Here is a 20,531-nt window from a genome sequence, read left to right as displayed (position 1 = left end):
GAATCACATCTATGCCCAGCCTGAACTAAAAACTCGATCACGTCGAGCTAGGTGATTTCAGATAGCCAGGCTCATATCAGCTCCACTCACGCCCCGCCTCTGCCCATTTTCTGTTATCCGGGAGTGACGCGAGACCAAGATGGCGACGACCAGCTCCGCCCACTTTAGGCTTCAAAAATGCTCTTCAGAAACCTCTGTCTATGTTTCATCTTAGGCTGTGTCTGAAGTCAGTTGTAGTTCTTGTGTTTCTGCTCGTCTCTTTTTCTGTTCTCTTCTTTCCTTCAGTGATTCTGCTTGTTAACAGGCTTATTAAGGCTGAGATGACTCCATATTTAATATACACAGATTTTGTGGCTCAGATAAGGTCCAGTTCTGGTTTATTTCTTTGCTCTTGGCTGACATGTGGCATTGCTATGGCCTGCTTGTGGCCCAGATCTGGCAAACAGGAGCGGCCCACCCAAGTGCCGTCATTCCACGCCGCATGTGGGCCAGATCATCTTTCCACATGTGCCAGATGCGGGCCGGATCTGGGCCGACACAATGTTGCTATGTGGGAAAGCACAAATTTTAACTGCTCTAATACAAGATACACACATTTGTATGGTCCTGTCAAGCAGACAAAAACATGAACATTATGAATAGGACATGTGGCTTTGCATGGTTAAATTATGTACAGCTATTATCACTTAGGGTGTACTCACTTTTGTGGCCAAACTGCTATACAAGACTATTCTAAAATATATCCAACTTTCATTTCTATAGTATTGTCCCTTGAGAAGATATACTAAAATGTTTGCTGAAATGTGAGGGATGTACTCACTATATCTATCTATATCTATCTATCTATCTATCTATCTATCTATCTATCTATCTATCTATACACTGTAAAAAATTTCTAACCCTCCCAAATCAAAAATTTCAAGTGACCGATAACATCTAATTTTTTCAATTGGCCCAAGTGAAATTCTTGTTGCAATAGTCTGTTAACATTGGCTCAATGAGAAATAATACGTCAGACTAATTGAAAAATTTAGATGTTATCGGTCACTTTAAATTTTTGACTTGGGAATGTAATTTTTTTTTTTACAGTGTATATATATATATATATATATATATCTCCAAGTAATACTTGAGTCTTCTTTGAAACACAACATTAATCTGAAGTTAAACCTGCCTTCTGGTAGGTTTAATTTAAGCTCAATTTAGTCCTGGAGGATCTTAAACTCTGGACAAGACCAGAAGTTTAGGACTAGATAAAGCATGACAGGTAAAGCAGATTTCTGTTCATTCCTATTCCAGGAAACCACCCCATAATGTCTTTTCATCAGTAAATCTGGATAAGACTCATTGAGCTCCTCCTGAAACTGTACATTGAGCTCTTTCTGCCAGTAGGAGGCAGTGTCACATTGAGCTTGTGGATTGAGAGAGTAGAGATGGATTGAACCAAACTCTGTAAATGAAGTTGTGTTGGACAGAATAGAACAATGATTGTATCTTAAACTTGAGAGATTGATTGAACTTGACTGATTAAAAAGCCTCAAAATAGTGTCTATGAGTTCCTGGATTTCATAACGCTGATAAACATGTGTTAAGTGTTGAAAGTGGCTCAAGGATGATTGTAAGGCAATTGCACCATTTTTTCCATTGTTGGATGATTTTATTTAATCAAGAAAGAGACATGGTTTTCATTTCACACAATGTTATTAATTTTCAATTTCATATGTTTCCCAGAGCATTTGTGCCACCATGTCAGGTAAAACAATTACCGCAAAGAAATTAATCCTCTGGATTGAAAAACTTGTTTCTTCCTCTTCCTTCTGTAGACACGATATATCTACTGACTAGCGTTTCTTCCTGAAACCTGTAGGAGTCTCTGTGACGCTCTTCAGTCCGCCGGTAAAACCACTGAAGAAGAGGAAGCCTGGCGCGCTCAGACTGAGGTGTGTTGTTTTTAACTGTGTGTGTGATTGTTGATTTTCTGTCTGTAGTGTTTTAATGAGCTTTAAATTAACTACTTATTCGCATTTATCATTAAAAAAAATGAGTTAACCGTGATTTTACCACAGTAACCATAGTAAAGGGTATTGGTAATAGTAAGTATATTGTAGTTATAAACACATTTGCCGTTGCTTACTACAAAGTTAACACGTTTCATTTCCAATGCTGGACACTTAAATGACGTAGAAGTATCACATTATCATGTTTAATTTCTAAAATCTGTGTTTAAATCCAGCAGTTTTAGATAATGATAATGTATTGAAATGATATTCTTACGATAATGAATTTAAACATAAACACGCCTCAACATATGTTTATTTATATCTGAAATGAATGTCTACTGGTATATTAATATTATATTATGATATTAATATTATAATGCAATCATTTTCTTATTCTTTGTCATTTTGAGTTTTAAATCAGTGTGAGTTCATTATAAATGCCTCTTGTAATAATGATGTGTTTTGTCTTCAGATGTTGACCATGAGAGCGCAGATGGATGTGATCTGCTGTAAATCAGTAGGAACTGATCTGTCCATGCTGGATATTGAGGATTTCATCACTGAAATCTGTCAGCTGAAGAAAGAGGTGGCGTCACTGGAGGCAAAGCTGAGAGAAAGAGGAGACAAACCCAACAGAGAGGTTTGAGCAGCTCATCATTTCATCCTTCAGCTCAATCAAACCAAAGTTTTGTTAGCTTCTCACTTCTTATGCACATCTCAAGTTAATCCAGCAGCAAAATATGCTAACAAATAACCAGTATAACCACTAGAGATAACTGCTGAGTAATGAGGCTAATATCAACAGGTTGTTGTTTATTTGTGTTGATCTATGATGTGTTTGTCAGGCTCTGGAGAAGGTTTCAGTGTGTGTGAGAGATGGGACAGAAGCTCAGGATTCAGTCTGGAGATCCAGAGACACACAGGACTCAGAGCTCAGCCTCACTTTACTGTGTTATACTGACGCTCAGGATCATGGATCCGCTGATCAAACCTCTGACTGTAACGCTGGAGAACAGCAGATGAAGATGTGCTCCGTCAAACTGGAGGACTGCAGGAACCTGATAGAGAGACGAGGAGAAGAAACCACAGCAGAGGAACAACAACAGAGCCATGAGGAGGAGGATGAGGAAGATGATGTTCAGAATGAGGATGATGAAGGAAATTATGTTGAGGATGAAGAAAATGAGGATGAGGATAATCGTAATGATGATTTTATTCCTTCAGGTATGTATCTTCCATTTATGATCTTTTGTTATGGCAAATCATAGTCAGAATGTGTGTAAACATGTAGTTGTGCTCCTAAATCAGCAGGTGCAGACATTAGTTACTGTGAACCGATGTGTTGAAAACACTGTATCATGAGCTGCATCACAATTTCACATTTATCTTTAATTTTTAAGCTCTTAAAGTTAAAGAAAAATATAGGCATATTATAGAATTGCATGATGGTAAGTGCATGATTCATTAAATCTAATTGTGTTCATTTTAAAGTTAGAAATTTAAGGTTCCATTAGTTAATGCATTAGTTAACTAGGCCTGTCACGATAACAAATTTTGCTGGACGATAAATTGTCCATGAAATTATTGCGAAAAACGATAATATTGTCGTTCGAGACCATTTTCATCTAATATAATGATAATGGCATAATAATGCAGGTACACCTTTTCAAAGATCTATAAACTTTTATTTCTTAAGAATATTAAACATTGAAAACGGAAAAACATTTTAAATATTCACAAAAATGAACAAAACAACCAAAAACAATAAAAGCAGTGGACTCTCAGTGTCTGTTAACAAAAAAATTCACTTGAATAAATACCAAAAACAATAAATAAAATGGATGTAAACAAAATTGCACTTCAAAAAATATTAAACATTAGGCTCAGACATAAATAGTGATACATTCCATAACAGGCAAAACTGCCGGTTAGGACCTTTGTAAACAAATTAAAAAAAGCCTCAACAGTACCACAGCATTTTGCACTGTCCTCCTGTTATTTTGTCGACTAAATGCCCGAGTGATTGTGTACTTTACAGTCGGGAAGACGGAGACGCACTTTATTGCATGTATATGCTATGCACTGAAAATACTTCGTTAGGATTAGGGGTGAGGAGTGCGTGCGTATTACACGCCATAAAGTGCGTATCATATGCACGCAAAAACTATTTTTGGCGTATAAATGGCACGAGAAATAACATTCGTGGTATAGATACGCATTTTCATGAGATCGGGCTCCCTGTCGCGTTTGGCTTTGAAACCAATTCCATCTTTTTCTTTTTTTTCCCCTCCAACTCACAACTAGCGTCTTTTCTCTCTCCCGGCATTCACCGCAAGCAGTCTCGCCGGCGCTTTCCCATACAAAGACCATGTGACTGACAAGCGCCGCGGCGCCGCCTCCCCACACAAAGACCATGCAACTGACAAGAGAGTTCACTAAGGAACCGAGAGTGGTCATCCAGTCTCTTTGGTAGAGAGAGAGAGAGAGAGACGAGGAAAACAAACAAGCATGCAAATGGAATTATCGCGGCCGGAAAAATTATCGAGCTCATTTTTTTATCGTGCGATTAATTGATTTATTGACTATCGCGACAGGCCTATAGTTAACATGAACTAACCATGAACAACGCCCCTGTTCAGCATTAGTTAATCTTTGTTAATGTTAACTCGCACATATACTAATGCATCTATTCACGTTAACAGCACAATTAGTTAATTAGTTAATTAGTTAACATGAACTAACCTTGAACAATGCCTTGGTACCGAAGTACCGGGTCTTTTGACAACACTAGTTAACTTACCGTACATATTTACATTAGTTTATGTAGCAGTTGAAACACACTAAGGATGAACATTTCTAAATCCCCATCTTACCCTAAAGGTAAAAATGCTGTTGTGTACCTCATCAACATTATTCAATAATAAGGCATTGATTTGGGCTGTTGGTAAACATAATTCTACAGCGGAAACTAGCGGGAAAACATGTTGTTCGTTTATACGCACTTTACTATCATTACTTGCATTCAACAAAGTATTTATTAATGGATTTTGTGAACCTTATTGTAAAGTGTACACTATTTCAACATTAACTGATGTGTAACTAACATTTGTAGACTCTTTATTAAAGGTATAGTGGAGGATCTTTCCGAATTTTAGATAAGACCCGCCCTCTCCACTTTTTGAATAAGTTTGATTGATTCACCAGAATGATTGACAATTAGGAGGACCTATAGTATAGGTGATCCACCCGGAAGTAAAAAATCCTCCGCTATACCTTTAACATGACTAACCATTAATAAATTATTGTTATTATATTATTAAATGCTTTATTAATGGTAAGTCATGTTAATAAAGAGTCTACAAATGTTAGTAACACATCAGTTAATGTTGAAATAGTGATTTTTTAAAATAGACAATTTTGATTTTCACGATCTGCACATGGATGAAATCATACCTGACTAATAGGAAACAATGTACAAGAGTGGTTGATAAGTGATAATAGGAAATAGCTGTCCTATAGGGGTTCCTCAAGGGAGATCATTAATATAAATACTAAATAAAATAGGTCCTGAAATAGACCCTTGAGAGGAACCCCTATAGGACAGCTAGCAAAAGAAGAGCACTTATCAACCACTCTTGTAGATTGTTTCCTATTAATCAGGTATGATTTCATCCACGTCAAGGCAGTAGCAGATCAATTAAAATAGGAGTTTGTTATTGTCAGATTTATCAGGTGTGCTAGAGATTTGCAGAAAAGTGATTTATAAGTTTTTAAAAAATCGTGCATCGATATCATAAACATCTTTAGACCTAGATCCTTTTAAATGATCAATACAGTAGATTCTGAGACATTTTCAATTGTGAAAACATGAGTTTCATTGTTTGTAGGTTTTGGTACTCCCAATCTAGGACCAAATATTTGAGCCAGACACTGTACAGAGTTCAAAAAGAATCAATTAAAAATTTTAGCTAGGCTATTTGTTCTTTATCTTCAATTAATTTTGATCGGTCCTTTATAATTCAATTTTGAACTGATTTATTCTCCTTCTTTATAATTGTATCAATATTTCCTTTAGAATCATCAATTAATTTAATAAAATAATCAGCTTTGGCCTGCCTTAATTCTTTTGCTACTTTATTTCGCAAATTCTGGAATTTTCTCTTATCATGTGGTAATTTAGATTTAAGAGCAGCCTTTAATGCCAAGTCTCTCTGCTTCATTAGCTTCCAGCTTTACTCGAGTAACATTTTTGCAAAATTCATTTTTAGTCACATTAACTCTATCCATCATAGTATTAAATGCTTTTCCTATATCACCAGACTGCTGAACATCATTCCAGTCCAGGTGCTTTCATTTATCCTCGAATTGACCAACTAGGGATTTTGGTATAATATTAAAAAAGCCTCTTGTTTATATAAAAATCGTTGTTTTGTCAACTTTCTTACAATTAAGGTCAAGTTGGGGTCTGACATACCTGTTAGCAAATAATAAGATTGTGTAATTCTTTCAGGTTTATTGCTAAAAATTAAATCTATCTGAGTTTGTGTTGATTGAGTAACCCTAGTTGGGCCAAGGATCATTTGTGTAAGATTATACTGATCTGATAGGCTATACTGTTGAGTTGAAATCTCTTAGCTTTTTCCGCCCAGTATTTCTATCTTTCCTAAAAACATGATACCCCTGTACAGCAAAAGCAGTCTTTGGTGATAACTCAGTTAGCCATGATTCCGAGAGAAAAAGAAAGTCAAAATTCGAGTCCATCAGCAGCCCCCCAATCTGCTCAGTCTTTGATACAATACTTCTTATATTCAAATGTCCGACGAGCAGTCCTTTGGGTTTTAGTCGTTTTTCCCACAAGACTTTAGCCTGGTTTACTGGCTGGAAAAGTTCAAACTTCCTTTTAGTCGTCATTCCATTTTAAATGTTTTTCAACCAGCCATTCAGGTGAAGAAAAGTGTTTTGTAGATTTGCTTCCTTGATGCAATTCAGTGGCGTTTACAAACTGAGGTGTGTCTGGCAAAAATCTTTCAACTTTGCAGAAAGAAACTAAAACACATTTAACACTTTACATTCACCATACTTGGTAATAGTGCAATCGCTGTTGTATAGTTAAATGTTTCTCTTTTGAATGTCCATGTTTTTACCTGTAAAACAGAATAAAGTGAAAAGTCACGTCTGCTCTTTTACAGCTCCTCTGCAGATATGAGGGAGCACGCGCAGTTCACTGTTACGTTTCTCGACTCCTCAACCAGAATATCAAAATAAGAGTCCTTTTTTTGTCCATATAAATGTACACTCACCTAAAGGATTATTAGGAACACCATACTAATACTGTGTTTGACCCCCTTTCACCTTCAGAACTGCCTTAATTCTATGTGGCATTGATTCAACAAGGTGCTGAAAGCATTCTTTAGAAATGTTGGCCCATATTGATAGGATAGCATCTTGCAGTTGATGGAGATTTGTGGGATGCACATCCAGGGCACGAAGCTCCCGTTCCACCACATCCCAAAGATGCTCTATTGGGTTGAGATCTGGTGACTGTGGGGGCCATTTTAGTACAGTGAACTCATTGTCATGTTCAAGAAACCAATTTGAAATGATTCAAGCTTTGTGACATGGTGCATTATCCTGCTGGAAGTAGCCATCAGAGGATGGGTACATGGTGGTCATAAAGGGATGGACATGGTCAGAAACAATGCTCAGGTAGGCCGTGGCATTTAAACGATGCCCAATTGGCACTAAGGGGCCTAAAGTGTGCCAAGAAAACATCCCCCACACCATTACACCACCACCACCAGCCTGCACAGTGGTAACAAGGCATGATGGATCCATGTTCTCATTCTGTTTACGCCAAATTCTGACTCTACCATCTGAATGTCTCAACAGAAATCGAGACTCATCAGACCAGGCAACATTTTTCCAGTCTTCAACTGTCCAATTTTGGTGAGCTTGTGCAAATTGTAGCCTCTTTTTCCTATTTGTAGTGGAGATGAGTGGTACCCGGTGGGGTCTTCTGCTGTTGTAGCCCATCCGCCTCAAGGTTGTGCGTGTTGTGGCTTCACAAATGCTTTGCTGCATACCTCGGTTTTAACGAGTGGTTATTTCAGTCAAAGTTGCTCTTCTATCAGCTTGAATCAGTCGGCCCATTCTCCTCTGACCTCTAGCATCAACAAGGCATTTTCGCCCACAGGACTGCCGCATACTGGATGTTTTTCCCTTTTCACACCATTCTTTGTAAACCCTAGAAATGGTTGTGCGTGAAAATCCCAGTAACTGAGCAGATTGTGAAATACTCAGACCGGCCCGTCTGGCACCAACAACCATGCCACACTCAAAATTGCTTAAATCACCTTTCTTTCCCATTCTGACATTCAGTTTGGAGTTCAGGAGATTGTCTTGACCAGGACCACACCCCTAAATGCATTGAAGCAACTGCCATGTGATTGGTTGATTAGATAATTGCATTAATGAGAAATTGAACAGGTGTTCCTAATAATCCTTTAGGTGAGTGAATATATACATTTGTTAATTTGCATATTAACACTGCATAAGAAAATAATGCAGTCATTTAACTCATCATTCAGAGAAGCGCATATAAATGAACAACATGTTTTCCCGCTAGTTTCTCGCTGTAGAATTATGTTTACCAACAGCCTAAATCAATGCCTTATTATTAAATAATGTTGATAAGGTACACAACAGCATTTTTACCTTTAGGGTAAGATGGGATTTAGAAATGTTCATCCTTAGTGTGTGTCAACTGCTACATAAACTAATGTATATATTAGTGTTGTCAAAAGTACCGGTACTTTGGTATCAAGTCGGTACTGAAATTTTTAAAATGTGACGATATCAGCATTTCTGTAGTACCGGTACCCACCAACAGGAGCTGCTTTCAGTCGCTCCGTGTTTATCTAAGCGCGGCGCTCCAGACTAGCTTTTTTTTTGAAAAAATTGACAGAAATAATTATATTAGGCTACTTATATTAGGCTACTGTAAAGTAGATTTAGCCACGTCTTCATGTATTAAAAATACTACTACTAATAATAATAATGTGTGCATAGAAGGTTGTTTATTTTTCACTTGATTTAAAAAAAAAAAATTATTAGCAATATTTATGTTTAAACAGCATATAGCCTTCAATGTTTATATGTTTAATTTACTTATGCTTACCGTCATAAATAATAAAGTCATTGAATTGAATTGAATTTTTTTTTTTTAAATAGTTAAATAAAATAGAAAAATAGTTCCAACAGATTTTGCTGTGGTACCGAAATTGGTACAGAGAACCGTAAAATTTGAATGGTATCGGTACCGACTACTGGAATTTTGGTATCAATCCTAGTATATATGTACAGTAAGTTAACCTTACAAAACAGTAAAGCTTTTCACAGGCATTGTTCATGGTTAGTTCATGTTAACTAATTGTGCTGTTAACGTGAATAGATGCATTAGTATATGTGTGAGTTAACATTAACAAAGATTTTAATACCTTTTTTTCTTTTCAGATGTGAATGGTGGTTCATCTTCTGATGAGGAAACAACCTCGACATCAAAAGAGCAGCTGAAGGTCAAGAGTTTCTCCTGCGTCACCTGTGGGAAAACATTGAGCTCACAGGGATATTTAGCGAGACACAAGAGAACACACACAGAAGAGAAAGACTTGACATGCAAGAGATGCAACATCAGCTTTCCCACCTTAGAAGAGAAGAGACGTCATTCAAAAGAGCACAGCGTGAAGAAGGAGTTTCACTGCGAACAGTGCGGGAAAGATTTTTTCACCACTCCATCTAATATGACAGTTCATATGAAGACACACACTGGCGAAAAGACTTTCCACTGCAGCGAGTGCGACAAGTATTTCTTCCACAAAGGGAATCTTAATGTTCATAAGCGAATCCACACGGGCGAAAAGCCGTACAAGTGCCCTCACTGCGATAGAAGATTCATGTATGGATCCCATTTGAAGAAGCATGTGCGCGTTCACACCAACGAGAGGCCGTACCAGTGCAGCGAATGTGGGAAAACCTTCACAAACTCAACCTGTCTGAAGTCACACCAGAAAACACACTCTTCTCAGGAGAAACCGTATCAGTGTTCACACTGCGATAAACGATTCCGTCACAAATTTTATTTGATTTGCCATGAGAGGACTCACACCGGAGAGAAACCGTACCTGTGCTCCTACTGCGGGAGGAGCTTCTTTAGTCAGGCTCATTTTAGACTTCATCAGAGAGTTCACACTGGAGAAAAACCGTATCACTGTGCCGTTTGTGGGAAGAGTTTCGCTAAACAGAGTACCTTAAAAAATCACCAGCGGATTCATACAGGAGAAAGACCGTTCAAGTGTTCTCAGTGTGACAAGACGTTTGCTCGATCGGACGTCCTGAAGACTCATGAGCGAGTTCATACAGGAGAGAAGCCTTACCGCTGCTCCATCTGCGACGAGAGATTCGCTTATTTAGGTAGTTTTCAGACCCACCAGAAGAAACATGCTAAAGAACAAACTGCTCCTGAATCATCATAATGTCTTTTCATCAGTAAATCTGGATAAAAGACTCATTGAGCTCATCCTGAAACTGTACATTGAGCTCTTTCTGCCCGTAGGAGGCAGTGTCACATTGAGCTTGTGGATTGAGAGAGTAGAGATGGATTGAACTAAACTCTGTATATGAAGTTGTGTTGGACAGAATAGAACAATGATTGTAACTTGAACTATTACTATTAGCTAATATGTTTGACAAACACACTGTCACAGCAGCCACAAAAAAATCTAATTAATGTTAATTCTCAGTTAATAAATGTTAATTCTCAGTTAATTCTCAAACTCCTGTAGACGTCTGACAGAAATAAAGTCAGTCTGGTTAGAATTCTGATTAAATGAAGAGAAAAGAAGACATTAAATCTCTGAAGATCTCAGCAGAGGAGGATTAAACAACTAGATGTTGATTTTGTCTTGAAAATGGTTGGTCATCATTATGGTGATCAGTATTTCTTTTTGTTGGTCAGTTTGACTTGACTTTTTGTGTGAGTTTGTAGTTTTTAACATGCTATATATCGGAACCATTTTATATGTTTCCCTATCAGTGGCTCACGTTCAACATAACATCAACGTAATTGGAATCGCCTTGAGATACCAATCTACTTTGAGAGTATTAAAACGAGCCAATTGCACATTGGCATGCGATAATTGCATCAGCTGTTCTGCTTGCAGCGCGAGCATATAACGAGCAGCAGGTGTGTCGCATATTTGTCTCTCGCTTTGGAGCCGAGTGGTTCTACTGTTCCTGCTCTACAATCTTCTGACAGTGTTGCACTTCAAAAGAAGAAAACGAGTCTGCTTCCTCAGGAGAACGCCTCTTCAATCTGGTGTTGGTATTACAGCGCAGACAGCGCTGGCCGTGATCTCACTCCCCCTCACTCCTCTATCGCATCACAAACATGTTGAGACTCTGTTTGTGGGTGGTTATATTCTCTTATGAGAACATGACCACATCAGCACGTTGTTTGTCTTGCCTTTTTCATTAAGGTTAAACAATCAGTGTGTCAAGTTGATGACCACATTCACTGTTCTGCATGCCTGGCAGCTTCTCGATGGGATGCTGGTCATTCTCATGATGGACCTAGCATTTCATTCGGGGCTCCAGGGGAGGATTAGACAAGATCGCTGCATCAGAGAGAGGGCTGTTACACTCTGCAAATGATGATGATGCTGAGCTCCCACTATAATGGTGTGCATGCTCATGCTGAATCAGATTCAGACTTGGAAGCCATGCTTTCCCGAGTCAGTCATACTGCATGAAGGTAGTTCTGAGTCGGGGTTGAGCTGCGCCTTGTTACTGACTGTGTTTAAAGTCACAGCGCTGGCCCTCGGCCAGATGATGTCCACCCTAGTGGTCCAGAAGCGCCCCCTGGATAAACCTTGCAGAGGTGTGAGACACCGCTATGCCTCTCCACCCTCTTGCTTCACCAGCATTAGCCTGATGTGCTTGCGTCTATGCCATCTCACTCATCCCCTACCGATCGGTGGAGTCAGTTTAGTGTTGCACTGCACACTCAGACCCCACTTCGGGCCGCTATGCCATCTGAGTCTGGTCCCTGCATTCCACCGCGCTGCCCCACCCCGGGTACGTCTGTCAAGACACCATACGGTGTCTGGGAGCCTGGCTGGCGCTTCCCAGCCAGTCTCACTGGCTCATCCGTACCATCAGACTCGGCTATGCAATTCAGTTCTCCCGGCGTCCCCTGGCCTTCACCGGACAGAGATCGCAGTCCTTCTGGCGAAGGACACAAGTGAGCCGATCCCTGCAGCCGATATGAAGACTGGCTTCTACAGCCTGTACTTCATTGTACCCAAGAAAAGCAGTGGGTTACAACCTATCTTGGACCTGCGTGTCTTGAACCGATCCCTTCACAGACTGCCTTTCAAGATGCTTACGCAGAAGCGCATTTAAGTGCATCCGCCCCCAAGATTGGTTTGCTTGATTGGAGCCGTGCTTTCCTTCCTGCAAGATAGGTTTGAGCGAAGGCTGTCTCCCTCCACCCTTAAAGTGTATGTTGCCGCTATCACCGCACATCACAATGCAGTTGAAGGTAAGTCGCTGGGTGAGCATGACCTGATTGTCAGGTTCCTGAGGGGGGCGAGGAGACTAAATCCGCCTTGCCAGCTTTCATTTACCCTCTTGGGATTTGTCCTGGTCCTTTCGGCATTTCAGAGACCACCCTTTGACCCTTTGTAGTCAGCGGAGTTAAAAATTCTGTCCTGTAAAACAGTACTCCTGATTGCATTGGCCTCCATCAAGAGGGTTCCGGGACCAGGTGGTGAACCTGTAAGCGCTGCCTTCGGAGGAGGCAGACCCAGCCCTGGCTTTTTCTCTGTCCCGTTCGTGCTCTGCGTCTTTACATGGACAGAACGCAAAGCCTCAGGACCTCAGATCAGCTCTTCGTCTGTTACGGAGGCCAACAGAAGGGAAAGGCTGTCTCCAAGCAGAGGATGGCCAACTGGATAGTGGATGCTATTGCTTTGGCTTACGAAGCCCAAGGCCTGCTGGGGTTGAGACTCCACTCCACTAGGAGTGTCACTTCTTCTTGGACACTGGCACACTGTGCCTCGCTGATTTTATAGCCTACGTGTTGAGCCGGTTTCTTCCTGTGTGCTCACTTCAACCAGCCGGTAACACAGAAGTTCCTGCTCTAGTGTCGGCTTGCAGCACAACTCCCCTCCAGCAAATTTCTGTAAAGCGCTCAGAAATGTGTCATTTGCATATTAAAATCACAAATCCCCCAGGAAGCTCCTCACTCCTCGATCCTCGCCTCCTCGCGGTGCAATTAGAGAATTGAGATATCCTTCAAGATGGCTGAGCTCGATCAGTTTTCGGGTCATAGGATGGAGGACGGAGGAGCGAGGAGACGAGGAGGGATATTGAGAAGAACCCCATGTGTCTTTCCCTAGGCAGAGTCCACTCTACCGTCACTGTCTGGTGTAGCCTCCCCGTTCTCAGGCTGGAGCCACCCCAGTGATATTCCATATGTTGCACTGCACCTAACCGGCTGTATATTAGAATATAATATGTGTATTCTCCATGTTACCTCCCTTTGGGCAGGGTGGCTTCCGCAGCGTCCCTCTCCTCTGGAAAGGCACGCTTTCCCAGTGTTATATAATGAAACAGCAGTTTGAACTCCCTCTACGCAGGGCTTCCGCCCCAGCCAGTTGGGGGTCTGAGAGTCTTGCGTAGGGTGCTGTATGTGGCAGCAACCATGGCGTTTTCCATAGGGATCCCAATTACGCCGAGGGACTGATAGGGAACGTCTCGGTTACTGATGTAACCTTCGTTCCCTGAAGGAGGAAACGAGAGACATAACGTCCCGTCGTCACCATTGCTGACCATCGCTTTACAGCCGAACACGTTTTGGCTCCTCAGCATAAAACAATGTTACGCACCTGCTGCTTGTTATATGCTTGCGCTGCAAGCAGAGCAGCTGAGGCAATTATCGCATGCCAATGTGCATTGGCTCATTTTAATACTCTAGAAGTAGATCAAGGCAATCCCAATTACGTCATCAGGTCAATGTTACGTCTCCCGTTTCCTCCTTCAGGGAACGAGGGTTACATCAGTAACCGAGATGTTTTATGTGGTAAATAATAGTGCATACATAAAAGTGCATTATTTTAATTAAAATATCTTCTTGTAATCAGGTAAAATATGTCTGTAGGTAGAGATATTTGACTTGAACACTAGGTGGGGATATTTGACAGCTTTTAGGTTGCAATATCATTACACTATGAAGGCCAAGGATTATAACATATACAAAAATATAACAAATGTGCAATAAATATGTGACTATATTCTGGAAATAGGCTCCAAACACACACACAATGACTGTACGTTTTTAAGTAATTTGATAAAAAACGAAATTCCCTTATAATTACCAGCTACAGTTGATGATGAGCATATTCCAGTTTAGAAACATAACAATTATCTGAGTTATGTTTAGCTTGTCCTTTCCCACTTTCAAATCCTCTACAGAATATTTATGTACCGAATGAAACTTTTTAAATCAGGGTTCCCACGGGTCATGGAATTTCTGGAATGTCATGGAATTTTAAAAGGTCTATTCCAGACATTGAAAGTCAGGGAATTTTATATATTTTTTGTCCAAGTCATGGAATATCAGGGAATTTAGTTTGTTGCTTTAAATTTTAGTTTCCATTTATCAAAATGTAATTTTTCTATAGCGATCTTTTTATCGCGCTGTTTCACACATCTTTCTGTATTGTTGTGCTTAGGCTATTTTGAGCGCCATATTTATTCCCTTCCCGCTCAATTGGAAATCACTTAGTTAACAGGTACAGGTGACTGCATTCGACTAAGGCCGGTGACACACTGGATGCGTGGCGTGTCCGTTTTTAATTCGGCTCCCATGTTAACAGGTTAGAGCTTGCAGACTGCCTGCGTGAGACGCGCGGAAAACGTGTGCATGCTAGAAATAGAACCGACGCCTATTTTTCACGCGACACGCAAGCGTGTTGGAAGCGTTTCCAGGCAAAATAGAATAGGAAAGTATGTTTATATGCCATTTTGTACACAAATACATATTAATTAATGACATTTTGATGTTTGATTGTCTATAGGTTGACATAAATTCAGATATAAATGTAATTTAAAGAAAAAAAAAAAAAATTAATCGATTTTCAAATATTGCACCTGTCAAACATAGTCTATTTTGCCATCAATGCTGTTGATAGTGTCCTTTATCAGTAGGCTTTATATCCCATTATTTTTGCCTATAGCCTACATATAATTTCATGTCATTTTATTTTTTAAACAATCGAGTCCTGGTGTCCAATACAGAGGTCATAGCATAACATATGAATAACATATAAACTAAACATGAAAAGGAAAACTCTCTCTGATGAGATTGATGAGCTGAAGAAAAAGAGAGCACGCCTCCAGAAGGATGCCTCAGCCATGGAGCAATCTGCTGACGACCTTGCATTAAAGGCAGAAAGTGTAGGCAATCTTACATTCATTGCTCAGTCAAACAGTCTAAGACAGTCTGCAAAAACTAAATGATGACAAACAGAAAATCCTTCAGAGCATTTAACCCCTGAAAGAGTAGAAACCATAAATTTATTTCTGTAGAAATTGTACAGAAAAATATCAATGCATTTAACGTATAAAAAAATAAAATAAAATTATGTTTGTGTGTTTAACTTAGAATTATATTAAAAACATCTGTGAAAAAGTAAATAAAATTTGAAATTGGTTGGATTTAAAACAGTGTCTATTAGTGTTGTCACGATACCAAAATTATTGTTTCGATACCGATACCAAGTCAAGTATTGCGATTTCGATACTTTTTCGATACTTTTCCTGAAAAGGGAGAAACACTCTCAAATATCACTGCTGTGCTTTATTTTAAAACCGGGACAACATTCTAATCATATAACACTAATAAATGAACATATGAACAGAAGATATATTAAACATTTGAACAAAATATGAAATATAAAAATATAAAAAATAAATTAGAGCAATGACATTCAAGGTAAAAAAAATATAAATTTAGCAGCATTATCTCATTTATCATAAGAAACATAAGAGCTTTATCTTGATTCTGAACTTTGAATAAAAATATGAACAGCGATTATATTAAACAATGTTTAATATTGGTATGATAAGCCTCATTGGTGATATAGGCTATTTGACGTGGGGAGAGAGTTGTGGAAGGCCTATACTTCATGTTAAATATATAGCAGCAAAGACAACGTCGGCAGTGTTGACGGCAAAATAGGCTACAGAATAATTCGTTCTGTATTGAGAGGTGCAATATTTGAAAATCAATAATATTTTTTTAAATTACATTTTATATTGTATTTGTCAAAACTTTCAAACATCAAAATGTCATTGATTAATATGTATTCGTGTCAAAATGACATAGAAACATCTTTTCCTATTCTATTTTTGCCTGGAAACGCTTCCAACACCGCGTGCGTGTCGCGTGAAAAATAGGCGTCGGTTCTATTTCTAGCATGCCCGCGTTTTCCGCGCGTCTCGAGCTGCGCCCAGACTCGTGTGTCACGCAGGCAGTTTACATGGGAGCCGAAATAAAAACGGACACGACACGCAGCCAGTGTGTCGCCGGCCTTACAAATATGGAACGCGGTCATTCTTAGAAGTATCTATACTAATAAATTAAGGAATAGTGGCGTTTTTAATTTCCGGTTTACTTTTGAAGTATCGGTGCACCGTGCAACAGAGCAAGGTAGGCAACGTACTTCCATATGTCACTCCTCGCGTCATCTTTTTCTACGAGTCGTGGACCACTTGTGCTCGCACATGCAGCCATCTCGCTGTATTGTTTTGTCTGACAGCGGCGGGTTCTTTGCTGCGTGCGTTAGGAAAAAAACACAGACGTCCATAGGGAGGCGTTTTTTTTTTTTTTTTTAAGTATCGATACTGATAAATTTAGGTATCGTGACATTTTTAATTTTCGAGTATCGCGATACTTTTGAAGTATCGGTACATCGTGCAACACTACTGTCTATGGCTGTTTTTTGTCTGCTCGGTGCTCCGCAAAACAGCGGCCTGTTTTGCGGTTCATTATAGGTCATGGAAATTCATCTTTTTAGTCAGTGAAAGTCAGGGAAAAGTCAGGGAATTTGACATTTGGTTTAGAGTGGGAACCCTGTTAAATGTACTGACTAACATATTAAACAATTAAATTATTTAAGAAGCATCCAAGTAAATGAAAACTTTACATTTAGAGTGTGTGGCTTCTGGACCAATCAGACACACAAATTATTCATTTATTTTTATGAATAATCCAGCAAACTCACTCAACAAATGCCTGTGAAACTTCCCCCACCCAATCAGACTTTTATTTGGCGCTTGTGCCATAACAAATACCTTTTATAAACATTCAATTATAGCAGTCAAAGAAAATCTTAATTGCAAAAGTCAAGGGTCAAGAGCCCAAGTAAAGCAAACAGGCCTGAGCAATGCCTGCCATGCTTTCATACTCCCAAAAGGGAGTCAGACTTTTCTTCAATCCAGAAAAACTGCAACTTTACCATCACTGAATGGGCACGATCAACTCCTGGCCTTCTCGGCACTTCAGGATGCCGTGCCGTCCAGCGTGCCCTCAGCAGGCTTCCACTTACAACAGCCATGTGCTTCAAACCACCATGCAAGTGTATCATATCTCCTCCACCCAGCAGAGAAGACTGCAACTTGCACCATGACTTTTGACACTCACAGACTCAACAAACTCAATTTTCAACCACTTCAAGAATTGTCCTGCACCCACAAACTATGCAAGTATCAATTTAATGAGGTGCTCTGAAAATGATAAGCTGATGGTTCTTTTCATACTGAAATAGATCTTTTCCATAGTTCTATTACCTGCGTATGTATGGATGAATGTATGTTCGTTTGTTTGTTTAGTGTTAGTTATGTTTGTGATTTAGTTAATAAAACTTGTGCACAATTATGCATTTGGTTTCTGATTCTCTGTTTGCATACAAAGTCCCTTTTACGATCTTGATCTTGTTACATGTTGTAAGAGCTGTACAAGCTAAGGAATAATTATTTTTCAGTGACCATGAAAGACACACTTTTCTTAGAATAAATTAATTATCAAAGAGTTTGTTGGAACTGATTAATTGATTGTAATATTAAGTTATCTAATTGTGAATCTAATTAACTGACCCAAATATGAATAATTAATCATAATTGGTAATTATGGATTATTATTAATATTTCCCCTTTGAGCTAATATTGTTACAAGTGACAAAGAGATTTTATGTAATTATTAATAACTACAATATCTCTGAAAGGTTAAAGTGAAACATTTGCACGCTGCAGTCATGTGATCATATACTCAAATACGGGGAGTTAACCTGAGCAGTTTCAGTCTGTCCTTTCCATTCATCCGTCATTGATTCATCCAGATCAAGAAAGAGAGAGAGAGCAGTGATCAGTGCAAGTAAAAGCGATCATTGAGCATCTGAATCAGAAAAAGAGGATTTCTTGAGAAATGGCACCACCAATCACAGGTCAGTAAATCACCTGATTAATCCGATGCAATTAATCAAAAAGAAAATTAATCTTATTCTGGACATTCTAACAAAATTTGATTACTTAACAACAAAATTAGAGTATTGACTATTTATTTATAAACGAAGCTATTGGATTTCTAAAATAAAAAAAACACCAAAAATTGTCAGATGAATTGGAAAATTATGGGGGCCACATGAGAATGAAATAATTTGAGAAATGAGTTACTAATTTGATAAAACTGATATACAGCTATAACAAATTTTAGAAGCAAATTTAAAACTAATGAGAATATGAAAGATCAAACGGATAATTCAGAAAAATAAATACAATAAAAAGACCCTGACTTCAGGTAAACTGTAAAAAGAGGCGAGAAATCAGTTTATTCCTCGACCTGATAAAGGAATAATTCATAAATTAATCAATTATGTTGTGTAAGCATGTGGAAAATAGTTATAAGAAATCATAATGGTACTAAACATAACAACAGTTTATTTTCCCACTGGTACTTGCTAAACCACTTGACACTTACAAAACTTGCTGTCATTTGATTGTTCTAAGTGGTTGTTTACTGGTCCATTGTTTACTAAATCTCTATGACTCAGGTCTGTCCTTCAATTTAAAAGTCGATGAGACTTTTCACCAGTTTTATCTTTATCTTTTATCTTGCCAGGAGAAAATCAAACAGGTGATCACTGGGAAACTTCAAGGACAAAAAGTACCATATCATTTCTAACCCATAATACATTTTGTATGATTAACTGACAGTTTACAGTGAATATTAATCCAGACTCAGTTACAAAACAATCTTGAGAGAAAAATGAGAAGAAAAGGTAGCAGGAGTATCTCGATAATCGACACTCCAGGCCTCCAAGATATATCAACATTTATCAAAACAAAACTAAGGCAGAAATGAAGAAGTGTATGGAAATGTCTGCTCCTGGTCCTCGTGTGTTTCTGCTGGTCATCAGCCTGGATGAGAGATTCACAGACGAAAAGAAGAGCGCTGTGAAATGGATTCAGGAGAACCATTAGTTATGGGGTAACCATCCTGGTGGCGAGATCCTTGAACTATCCGGTGCTATTTGTTCGGCTGTAATGCACGGTCTTGGCAGCTGAAGTGTTCTCGTTTAAGATATCTTGTCTCGCACAATAATCGTATGACTAAAAGCACTCTGTCCTTCACACACACACACACACACACACACACACACACACACACACATTTACTGAACCCCTCTAAGCTGGATCTCCTGCTCCAGTCAGACTGTTCTGTGTCTTTATGTGAGATTTAACAGCCTTTGGATGGCCTTTACAAGACATGCTGACAGAACATGATCATCCGTTACACTTTTCTTTGAGTGTTTCTATGAGAATGAGAGTAAGAGAAGAATTTGTATCACTTTGCAGCATTTGTTCTCGTTGTTTTCTCTAAGCCCGATTATCTGGAAAATAAACAAGCTCGTACTTATTGTTACGTTAAATTTATTAAAATTGTTTAAAGCTTTTCTTTTTTACCACCTCTGTGCATTTCTTTTCAGTAAATGCTTATATCACTGATAATGTTGCAGACTCATTGCAACTCGACTAAACCTGATATGACAGCAGAAAAGGAGAGAGAGAGTCATGCAGAATAAATGACAAAGTCCTCTTCAACAACAAATGTCTTAAAGGGCAACTCATTCTCCAATATTGAATTTTGAATAGAATATTATACAAAATCTACACTGTAATTTTTTTCGTAATTTTAACGGTAAAAAAAAAGGTAAAAAAGCAAACGGAAAAGAAATGTTAATTGCTAAACAGTATGTGACCTTACTATGGACAATGAAAAACTGTAATAGCTCTCATGGGACATTTCATGTCATTTTACAGTAATATACAGTAATATACTGTTAAATGTACAGATTTTGGAAGTACACAGTAAAAAAAAACCTTACCATTGCATTTACCGTACCTTACTGTAAA

The 20,531-nt window shown here is 38.8% G+C and overlaps 1 protein-coding gene across 1 annotated transcript; it reads left to right on the top strand.

The window, feature by feature from the left end:
* Window positions 1-1,260: 1,260 nt before the first annotated feature.
* Window positions 1,261-17,994, top strand: LOC311069769 (uncharacterized protein; the record flags this gene model as incomplete). Its single annotated transcript, XM_084093198.1, has 6 exons — window positions 1,261-1,267; window positions 1,732-1,753; window positions 1,868-1,940; window positions 2,473-2,640; window positions 2,846-3,224; window positions 9,513-17,994. 6 exons carry the CDS (start codon window positions 1,261-1,263, stop codon window positions 10,529-10,531), a joined length of 1,668 nt encoding a protein of 555 aa, XP_083949324.1. The 3' UTR covers window positions 10,532-17,994.
* Window positions 17,995-20,531: the final 2,537 nt, after the last annotated feature.

The sequence above is a fragment of the Abramis brama genome (assembly GCF_963993115.1).
Source record: "Abramis brama genome assembly, chromosome: 2".
NCBI lineage: Eukaryota > Metazoa > Chordata > Actinopteri > Cypriniformes > Leuciscidae > Abramis > Abramis brama.
Note: the sequence above shows the minus strand (reverse complement) of the source record. Positions and strands in the feature narration are given on the sequence as shown.